Source organism: Dermacentor silvarum, chromosome 1 (genome assembly GCF_013339745.2).
Source record: "Dermacentor silvarum isolate Dsil-2018 chromosome 1, BIME_Dsil_1.4, whole genome shotgun sequence".
Lineage (NCBI taxonomy): Eukaryota > Metazoa > Arthropoda > Arachnida > Ixodida > Ixodidae > Dermacentor > Dermacentor silvarum.
Window position 1 is genome coordinate 274526748 of NC_051154.1, and position 11359 is coordinate 274538106.

Consider the following 11359-nt stretch of genomic DNA (forward strand, 5'->3'; position numbering starts at 1 on the left):
CTAGGTAAGCTGAAACCGAGTGTCGTAGAAGAGAAAATCCCGAGTTTAGATTGAGGGAAGCCGAGACTTCGCGTAGGCAAAGAAATGAAGATCCGTGGGCTCGTGAACGTGGCCGGTTGAATTCATCACAATACTAGAGACCAGCGGAGATGGGGAAAGCCCAGCAAAAGTTAGAACAAGTGTGTGGTTTGCCAATACTTTACTAGGCTTTCCCCCGCTTCGCTGGTCTCTGGTGTTTGCGATAACAGAGCAAGGCATAATTTTTGTTTTTTTGTTTTTATATATGTAGGCATCAATTCGTATCAGGGCAAATGTTCTCCTGGGCGTGCTTGCCGTTCAAAGTGCATGAAGAATAAATTACCATGGCGTTCTGAGAACATTAGGGTAGTTTGCAAAATGTCCCTATAAATATACGTGTTAAAATTAAAATTAAGGTATGAATGCAGATTGTTACGTTCGACGACCAGCAGGGGCCGCAAACCTGGAGTATCTCCTGAGTGCCTGTGAAGAATTGATTCGGGAAGCTGAAAAACGTCCCACGGGAAAAATCAGTGGCGACGCCATGCCTAGACGCTTTTCAGAGAATACGTGGTCCACGACGCAAGGAGCAAGAAACTCTTGGAAAAGAGCCGCTTCTACGACGCTTTCTCACGGCCACACGAGCAACCCGCTAGCCGCGAAGGCCGTTCTCCAGACAAACCTGTCGATGGCTGGCCCATCCCGGGAACCCAGGCGCGCCAGGACTAGTCAAGCGTGAAGCCGCCTGTCTACGAGCGTCCCCTCCTTTCTGTGGGGGAGTGAGCAGTAGGTGCCCGAGGGCACTTCTTCGAATGTGTTCAGGGAACAAAGGCGCCAGGGGATTATGCGCACCCTCGCCCTCAAGGCGGACCCTTCGGTGACTCTCGATGCTCTGATTGGAGGAAGGTGGGACCGCAGCATGACCAGAGGGCTTTAAAGGGAAACTGAACAGGTTTTAGATTTCTAAAAAGTGACGTTTTTCTGAAGCGCAAACACTTGAAATCTCTGGTACGAAGTTTTGTTTTTCGATCATACAAGTAGCGGCGGCGTAATTAGGAATTGAAATCGCAGCTATGCTCCACCCACCGCGGCTCGCGGAGTCAGCCCGCGGCGGCGGCGGAAGGGGAAAGGTAGCGGAAATGACGTCAATATAGGGGTCCCAGGCGCCCGCGCGGAAAGCGTGTGGAGGTTTTGCGCGTCAGTCGTGTTGTATCCGTGGCCTTTATCGCAATTGATCAAGATCTCCACCCTGCGTTTCCGGCTTACGATTCAAAGGACTGTTACCGCAAGGAGAACTCCGTCGAAGAAGCATATAGTGTCACCATGCCGTCCTTTTGCGCTGCTTACGGTATCTTTCACAATTTCCCACGGCCGAAAAAACAAGCTGCTCAGTGGATCGCAGCGGTGAAACGAAGTAATTTCAAGCCTTCAAGAACCACTCTTCTCTGTTCAAAACATTTTCGGGACAGTGATTACCATCAGAGTTTATCGCTGATGCGTTCAATGGGAATTCCGGTGAAATCTGCTCGACTAAGGCCAGGCGTGGTGCCATCGATCTTCGCTCATAAACGGAATGAATCGCCGCCACCGAGAGCAGCCTTCGCGAAGAGACGAAAGCAAGAGGTAAGATGTCGAATGTTGGAGCTTATGCCGCATGTAGAAAAAATGCACGTTGTTTTTCTGGGTAATCGCTGTCTGTTTCTCATTCTGTTACTTAAATCTCGCTTCTGTCGTTGGCGATGCTTTCCCCGAAGAGTTCCGAACCTGGGCCTGTATTTTGCGCCACGTCTCTGATTTATACAACAAAGAGCGCGTCCTCAGTGGTCGGCGGTCCGTCGCATGCTATTTGAGATTATGGAGACGATAAGCGAGGCTGTGACTGACCGCCTAAATTTACACGGACAAGTTTCGTGAATGCGGCCCAGACGCGGGACTCGCCATGCGAGTGTGTCACCCAAAATTCTGACAATGGCCTCAGAATGGGCGTTGCGAGTATTATACAGTGTCACATGACCCACTTTTTATCTCGATGATGCCCGATCCGGATCGAATTTCTCGGTCGTGATTGGCTTCTTTGCGCAAACTGCTAGAGGGAGCCAATCGCAGTCGAGAATTTCGATCCTGATCGGGCTTGATCGCGATCAAAAGTGGTCGTTGACACCTCCGCAGGCAAACCGTGTAAAGCTGGCAGTCGCCGGAAATAAAGTGCGACAACTCGGCCGTCGTATGTATTTCTTCACTATTGTCACGTGATAGTAACGGTACACGTGTCAAGTACACATGTCACTATTGATTACTAAATCTTTTGGCAAGAGTTAATATGAAAAAGCAATAAATGAAATGGTTTTGAAGCTGAAGATGTTCTTACATTTCTCTTCAGCACTGCACAGGCCGATTTGTACTATTCAAGTGTATATTCAACTTCAATGACATAGATTCACATTAACATCTTCCTGGACCAACAGTATTGTTTAGGGGTCCCAAATGAACCTACATAAACAAGTATATAATAGGTTTGAGCAACATTGATGGCAATTACGAGTACAAAAGCCACAGTTGTAATACACATACTATACGGTTAATCAATGGCTTCACTGGATTTTTTTAAACATATAAAGAGCATTTATTTTAATGATTGCCATGTGTTTCTGTTGTGTACGTGTCAGTAACTCATATTTTCGTACAATGTTTCAGATACTTGGACAGTTGCTCTCTGGAGATGCATCTGTTGGACCAAGTCATTGCAGCGGAAAAGATGATGTGATGGGCTTTTCCATTTCTTCTCTCAGAAATAATCCTCAGCGTTATCACTTGTAACAACACAAGCCAATTTATTTCAGGATGACGCCACAGCAGAGCCGGCATATGAAGCAGCACCAGATCCGGCTTGTGAATTTGGACAAGCTGTAGAAAGATCACCAGAGCCAACGTGCGAGTCAGGCTTTCTTACAGATAAATCTGTTCAAGTGCGATTACCAACATGCCACAAAGCATCCCAAGCAAATGAAAAGAAAAATCTGTCAACACGTGCTACGCAAACAAAGCCTCAATCTGTTTCTGTTGGTATGTCTAAAGCTATTATGTATTCTTATATTTATGGGCTAACATCTTGCACTGAAAATAATTAAATAATTCAGCAGTTTTGTTTGAATTTAGTGAACAATATATGACATGTCCATTGACTTTGCATATGTTCTACGCATTTCTTAATCCTTTTCAGGCATCCAGGTTGGCATTTCCATGGTGGATGCTGCAACGCAATGCAGCCAACAAGCAACACATTGGGAGGAAGCTGCTCAATGTGATGAATTCAGTGACGATGACGACCCCATTACTATGGAAGATGAACATGAGTACAATCCTTCAGAAGAGTGAGTACAACACTGACATGTTAGACACGTAATCAGCTTGATAAATTCTTGGTTCCTGATACTTTATGAGAGTTGTGTAAAATGTTAGCCATTCTCACTTCAAAATTTCTCCTAAAATTTGTTCTTTAGGCTCGAAGATGCCGAAGTGGACAGTGAGAGCGAAATTGATTTTGATGAAGAGCAACAGCAGAAAACTTTTTTTGTCCAAGAGCAACAATTGAGGCAGCTCTTTCTGACCTGTTTGAAATGTCTGGCAACATGCATGTATAATCGTCGATGCCAAGGAACACTTGTAGAGGTATGGACTGAATGTCCCGCTGACCACAAGTATTACTGGACTAACCAGGCTGTGGTAAAGCAACAGCCTGGTTAGAAACAATCAATAATAATAAAGTCAATAAAGAAACAATCCAACAGAAACACTCAGGATGTTGACCTCAATTGGTGTACAGGTTGTAAGTGAAAGAACATTCTTCAAACTGCAGTCTGCTCACCTCTGGCCTGCTGTTGACAAAGTAAGTAAAAGTTGTCATAAATTACAACTTTACACTCACTTTGCACTCTGATTTCTAATCTAAAACATGTTACTAGGTTTGGAAAGAGGAACAGGAACTGATTTTGCAAGCAGCACAAGCCCAACGAGTAAAGCTTGCTGGTGATGGCCGTGCCGACTCGCCCGGATTCAGCGCCAAGTTTGGCACCTACTCTCTGCTGGACGTTGAGGGAAATAAGATCCTGCACTTCGAGCTTGTGCAGGTTTGTTTAGTATTGCTTCACAAATTGCAAAAGTGATTTGTTTATTGTGACCTGCTTTTGTTATGCAAGGAAAGACAACCCATCTTAATGCCACTATTTCCAGTCTAATGAAGTAGATGGAAGCTGCAAAATGGAACTGGAGGGTCTGAAGCGGTGCATCACTTTCTTGGAAAGTAAAGACATCAGAGTGAAGTCAATTGTAACTGACAGACATGCCCAGATCAAGTGCTTCATGCGCAAGGAAAAATCTGAGATCATTCACGAGTTTGATGTCTGGCACGTCGCAAAAGGTACTATGTAGGATAAACTGCATATTGCTGAAGTATTTTTATGCACTGATAGCTAGAAGGTGCATATAAACTATTACCTACTTTTTTATAGGAATAAACAGGAAACTTATTGCTGCATCGAAGAAGGCTGGCTGTGAGGACTTAGTACTATGGACAAAAAGCATTGTGAATCATCTGTACTGGTCTGCATCATCCAGTGATGGCAACAAAGATTCCATTGTTCCGAAATGGATTTCAATTTTGAATCACATTCAAGACATTCATAGTCATGAGAATGAATTATTTCCTACATGTGCACATGGTGATATAGAGCCAAGGGCCTGGCTCAGCGAGGGTATGTTGGCTGTTATTACACTTCAACATCATCATAGAGAATTGCGAAAAACTGGGTTAGTTCAGTGGCACAGTCGTTAAAGCTGCTCATTGTATTGCAGTCTGTTCATTGTGTATGCTAACATTTGTGCAAGATGCTCGTATGTTTGGCTTAAATGTTTAGCAGCCACGGGTGTGTGGTGATGTATTAAAAGATGGAAGTGTAAGAGCATATAAAGGTACTGCACCCAAAGCTTTCTACTTCAGTTTTACCTAAGTGACCACAATTATTTACTGTATTGATATAACTGTAAACTTGAGACATAATATCATAAATATTTCAGGCAGTTAAAAACCTTGTTGCTCATGCTATTTCTCCCGTGAAAAATTTAACGCCATTTCATATCTGTTTTAGAGTCAAAGTCATTCAAACAGCTCAAGGTTATTGCTGCATCAAAGCAACTTCTCAGAGACATGCCACAGTTGGCAACGCGATTCCAAACATATGGTTTGGAAACATTCCATGGACTGATCTTGCACTTTGCTCCAAAGTCTTGCCAATACTCGTACGAAGGAATGAAAGCAAGGTGAATACTTTTTTAATTCCTTTTTCTTAATGAACAAGTTGCATGTGACTATTTGCCTGACTTGAATCTTCTTCGTTTAAGAACACAGCTAGCGGCTCTTCACTACAACGAGAACAGCGGAAGAGAGCAGGCATCAACAAAGGCTGGTACTCTTAGGTGGCGTGTCAAATTTCCAAAAGCGACAGGAGGTACACCAGTTGCCTGTCCTGTAAAAGAGAAAACCACGTATCGTAAGTTGCAGAATGTTTCATATGTACAGCAGCATGCTAATTTTTTTATACATTCTTAGGCTATGTTGAGCGGCTACTGGATGCTGCTATGACGGGCGGCAATCGGTTGTCAGCGTTCAAGAATGCAAAGGCACCACCACCACTGAGCAGCGCTTTCGCAAAAGTGGCAAAGGAAGAACTAGTAAAGAAAAGACTGACAAGATTCAACAGAACATGCCACGGTGTAACCAATGAATGTGCTGAAATGGATGAAGTGTGTGAACGGGGAACTTATTGAACAGCAAACTTTTATGTGAAGAGTGTGTTGAAGTGAATGGTGAATGCTGAGAGATTAACATACATCTGATGTGAAGTGCAAATACTGTATTGTATGTTCTGTATTATTTTTTGTATGAGCCATAACGTCACTTTGTTATGAATAATTATGAACAATAGCGCTGCTGTAAACTCCTCCATGAAACAGGAAGTCAGCAGAGCGAAAATTTAACACTACGAATGCACTCACATGCTTGGAACGTACAAGGAGTGAAAACATTTTTTCAAGTGTTCAATGAGAATTCAGGTATTCAGTATGCAAGAATTCGGGTGTTCAGTGTAATATTTGATGGATGACATGATATGATTGCCCTTGATTTGCTGTGTCAGAAGTTACTTTTCACTTTCTTTTGTTATTCATGAATGATTCTTCCTAGAAATCATTTGTTGCCGGAGGTGTTTTTGATGAATGTGCTAGTACAAATATTCACTATGGTAATGTGACTATGTGATGTTTAATAAATATTTGTGTACTTACTTGAGTAAATGCTCAGAAATGCCTGAATCCCGTGTACACTCCATTCTTCGATGGATATTTCTTGTGAATGGCACACAGAACACAACTAGGCAGGATGCGTCTGTGGTGCCTGCCAAGCCTCTTCCACGTCATCCAAACAAACTGGCGATATGCAGCGAATCTCAATTGCCTGCAGAAATAAATATGCTGTCATTCCCTAATATTAAAGTACCGCAAGGGTTCTTACCTGTTTGTGGAACCATGTTCTCTTTTCTGTGACCTGGGGTCATTCTGCTGGGCAAGGGCTACTTCAAGCACGGCTTTATTCAAACAGACATCCTTGAATCTTTTTGCTTCTGTGATACACTTTGTTTTTTTCTGTCTTGCAAGAATTTCGTTTACTTCCTGGCAGCACAAACATTCTTCTTCTATTTCCATTGCACTGCAGTGCATGCAGGAACACCTGTCGCAACAGAAATATACGTCAGGTAGACAAGACACCTAAAATAAAGTTTCAGTGTCACGCCAGGCATCCAGCCGCACTCGGGATACCGAAGTGGAGTGCTTACATCACTTGTTTTAAGGAAAGTGGCGGATTGTTCAAAAGCGTGAAGCGACAGGAGTGGGCTTTTACCTCTGATCGTTTCAACACAACCGGGAATCGAGGACCAAAAAGCATAAAATAGAACTACAGTAAACCGCATAGATATGCGGTTTACTGCATATCACTGCACTGCACGTTGCAGTGCAGTGTGCCACTGCACTGCAACGTCAAATTCTCGCACGACGTTGCAAGCAGCCCAAGCACGCCGTCGCGGCGTCGAATGCTGCTTCTATAGCACCGTGGGTCACAAAACAACACAGCTATACTGCAAAAATAAGACAAATTCACTTCCGTGCGGCGTATATTTTTCTGGCACGTCTGCACCTTGTATTGTTATCTTAGTAATTTGGTAACTGCAAAATGCATTGTGCTGACAGTGGGTCTCCGCATTCGCTGCAAGATCGAATAACGCAATGATTGCACGCATTGTTTGTTGCGGTCACAGCACAGCAGAATGCATCTTTGGACCTAATATCTACACTGAATTAAATTATATTCCAAATACAATAATTTTCATGCGATTTGTACCTTCAGGGCACTTCGGCAGTCGCACTTTATTACTTGCAAACCAGCAACAGTAGAATGCACTGTGTACAAAACGAGTCTCTCTACTGTGTATAAAACGAGTATCTCTTTCCGTATTCTCTGTTATAAGGACGCTCGGTATGAAATAATACAATCTCACTCTGACTGCTAAGGCTATATAGCATGGTACAGCTTCAGAAAAACTTACGAATACGTACCAGGCGATACTTCCAACGCGGGTAAATGTCGCAATGAGGTCCTCGGATCCGGCGGGCTTCATTCCAACTTCCGCGCTGGCGATCGCGCTCGCACTTGGCGTAGATGTTTCTCCTTGTCGGGCCACTGGTTCAAACGCGTATGGTGTCACGCCAATCACCCCTAATTGATCAAAATTATCCATAACAGCGAGTGAACTGTGCGAAATCGTCTGGAAGGCAGTCGCAGTACCTGGTGAGAAGCTGTCACGTTGCGGCGGGCTCTCGTGGACCCATGGATTGACGTCACGGTGCGCTCCACCAATCATCGATGCGCGCCGGATTCGCCGCGCGCCGCCCAGTCGTAGCTCGGAGTTTTTTTGCTAATAACGCGTTTTTGGTTGCGCCTTGTCAAATTTCTTGTCGATTTTCGTGTTCAGGGTGTTCAAAAGTATAAAATAGTGCTTATAACTCGATTTTTTTGGAAACCTGTTCAGTTTCCCTTTAAGCGGACTTTTGCGGCCCATCGAGAGCTCTCCCATCGGCCCTGAGATGTAGTAGTAGCTCTTCCTAGTGCTCTCCGTGAGAGGTGTAGCCAGTGCTCTCTCATCAGCTCCATCATGTAGCTCATGCTACGAAAACAATGTATGGTGCTCCGTACTCCAGCCAGTACGTGTATCCCCATGTCCTGGAAATAAGTTTGCCTTTCCGATGTAAATAACCCCCCTGTTCCGTTCACCCTACCTCTCGACCTCGTACTCTTCACGAAAGAACCAACCCTCCTCTTCAACTCTGCTCGGACGACGGCGTGGGCCCGCTTAGCCTCTGTGTGACGCCCCGGTATAGCGTAAGCCAGCTACCCATTTCGAGACGCTCAGGTAGCGTAGGCTAGTGAGCGACACGCAGTCGACGCCGTTTTCCGAGGCCATGACTCACAGCTCCTACAAGATGCAGCGTGTGAGGAATGAAACTTTCTCGGTAAAAAGGGCCAAGGCATGGTCACTAACCAAGTCAAAATTTATTTCAGGTTTCGGATCCCAAACGGGAGTTTCTTGTTTAAAGTGCACTAGACATATGTTCACTTTCAGTTCAAATACATAGCATGTGACGTGATAATTGCGAATGAACTGGGGGCAAGGGTCCATCCGTCCGGTTCATGGTATATCGGCTGTTGTATCAGTAAAGGTTCGGGTAATAATCTCTTCGTTCTCCCAATTGTTCTTCGTTCTCCCATCAATTCGTAGCAGGAAACGGGCAGCAAAGATCCAAGAACGAGGTCATGTAAAATGTAACGTTTTCAGAGTTGGGTTTTACTAGCAATTAAGCTGAACTGATCATATTCAACGTATTCGCAAAAGTATTCGAAGGACGACTGTGATAACAAACGCGATGAGAAATTATGCTTCAAGATTCATTGAAAATCAGCTATATTACACGCTCATTCACTTTCGCGTAACTATTGTTTCGTTTTTTGGGGAACCACTTCTAAAACAAATATTGCATTATTACTATGGCTAAAAAATCGCCACACTATGGCAAATCAGTCCCGCGGAATCACGCAAGGTGGAGGAAGTGTCATGAAAGGGAAAATTATCATCCACCCGAATGTAGCACGAAGTTTACACAAATACACATACGGGTTTCTCAGAAAGAAAGCATCAGAGTAGACAAAAATCATCGTGGCCGGGGATTTGTCCCGGACCAGGAAAAATTTCTCCTCAGCTGCAAATCTTTTTTTTTTATCGGGTGGTTGACAACTTTCCTTTCCACAGCTACGCGATCCATTTCTAATGAGCCACTAAGCCATAGTTTGGATAACTGAATACACTTTCCGTAGAATTCTTGCGACAGCATAGGCTTGCTGTTGAAGCTTTTCAGCAAGGACTTGTCAACTCTGAATATTTTGACAGCACTTACAATCTAAAAGACACTGCCTATAGCATTATAACTCGACAGTGTAACAATACGCCGTTCTTTTTACTGGACGTTTCCAGGCAGCATCAGCTGCCAACTATTTTCCGTAAAATGTATAGATATGTCATTTATTTCCACACCCTTGCAATCACGCGCCGTCATTTTTACAGAAATTGCCCGTAAAAAGTACTGTCTCCTGTAATTACATTGCATGGCAACACAACGACATGCCGTCATATTTAGAACAATTTTAGCAGTTTTTCAATGTTTCAACTGGTGCTTTTCGATAAAAACGAACCTGCCGCATTTATTATTACTGATTATCAGAGTATCCCGTGTACTCGAAAAGTGTATCTTATTACTCTTCCTGCTTTACCAGGTACCTGTTACTTACCAGTTTGCTAGTTATACATTTCATCTGACGCAACAAAAATTCAAGGCACCCTGAAAAAGGTGGCTTGCAATAAAACCAAAGCAACAGCTGGTGCCAACATGAAATTATATTAGCCCTTATTTGAAGTACATTGGAAGTCACTATAGCTCAAGAAAGAACATGGGAACCCGTCTAAACAAATAAAAGAGGCAAATCGATAGGAAAAATAATGCACAAATGTAATTGTCTCGTGTTAGGCCACAGTTCACCAATAGATACTAATTCCTCTGATTGGGAAACTATCTTCGAGTATGCATGTGGACCGACTTGTAATGCGTCTACATTTACACCCTACAATGTACACATGAAGAAAAGTTAACAATAACCTTGTTATGTATGCCCTACATACTAACTGCAATGTAAGCATGAATAAGTGCTTTATTCTAGAATGATTGACGAGTTAAGTTTGCATCAAAAGAAGTGCTGTTGACAAACTAGTATCTTAAATAAGAAGTAGGTAGAAAGTTTCTGGTTTATTGCACAAAATAGTTTGCTGGCAGTTAGGAATAAAAAGATGGCATTTGAGGCTATAGTTTCAATATTGGTGAAGTTTACGCTGGAGAATAGCAGGATGCTTGAGCTGTGAGGCACAAAATAAACGGTGAGTATAAATTCCGCAGCATGAACATTTTTGCGCATTGCATTGCACTGCGTTAAAATTCACTTTAATTCTGATATTCGAAGAAAGATGCTTGAGAGAGAGAGAGAGAAAATGATTTAATGAAAGGCAGGGAGGTTAACCAGGACTGAGCCCGGTTGGCTACCCTACACTGGGGGAAGGAAAAAGGGGAGAGAGAGTTTAAGAGAAGAATGAAAGTCCGCTGTTAATATCGCCGACGTAGCAACAGATGTCTGTTCTATCACTGATGATCAATCAGTCCGGATCATAGACGGTCACTCAGTCCTGTAGTTTTCAAAAATCGCAGCAGCTCTTTTGTGGCCTTTTTCAGCTGTGATATTTGAGGCCATGGTCCCAAGATCTTGCTCAAGGTGAATGGTCTTCTATCTAGCCTATTGAGAACGTTGCAGAGGTCATGTCTTTCGTTTTGAAAAGATGGACAGTAGCATAGTAGGTGTTCTATAGTTTCATCGACACCGCAGGCATTACACTCGGCGCTATCAGCCATTCCAATCAAACACGTGTAAGCATTGGTGAATGCAACACCCAAGCGTAAGCGGCACAGCATTGTTTCCTCATTTCGCGAAAATCCAGGCAACAGCCGCAGCTGCATAGATGGGTCGAGAGAATGCAACCGATGCTGGGTGAATTCAGTTGTATGCCACTTCTCCAATGTCATACTGTGGGCTAGCTTGCTTAGGTGTTGGGCTGCGCCAGTCCTCGATAAAGGCAGA

At 43.6% G+C, this 11359-nt stretch overlaps 1 protein-coding gene across 1 annotated transcript; it reads left to right on the forward strand.

Annotated features, from left to right (window-relative positions):
- The first annotated feature begins 2859 nt into the window (after nt 1-2859).
- On the forward strand, nt 2860-5841 carry LOC119440580 (uncharacterized). The gene is made up of 7 exons (XM_049661059.1): nt 2860-2907; nt 3981-4145; nt 4249-4435; nt 4527-4769; nt 5163-5334; nt 5416-5564; nt 5624-5841. The coding sequence occupies exons 1-7, from the start codon at nt 2860-2862 to the stop codon at nt 5839-5841; spliced, it is 1182 nt and encodes a 393-aa protein (XP_049517016.1).
- The last annotated feature ends 5518 nt before the right edge of the window (nt 5842-11359 follow it).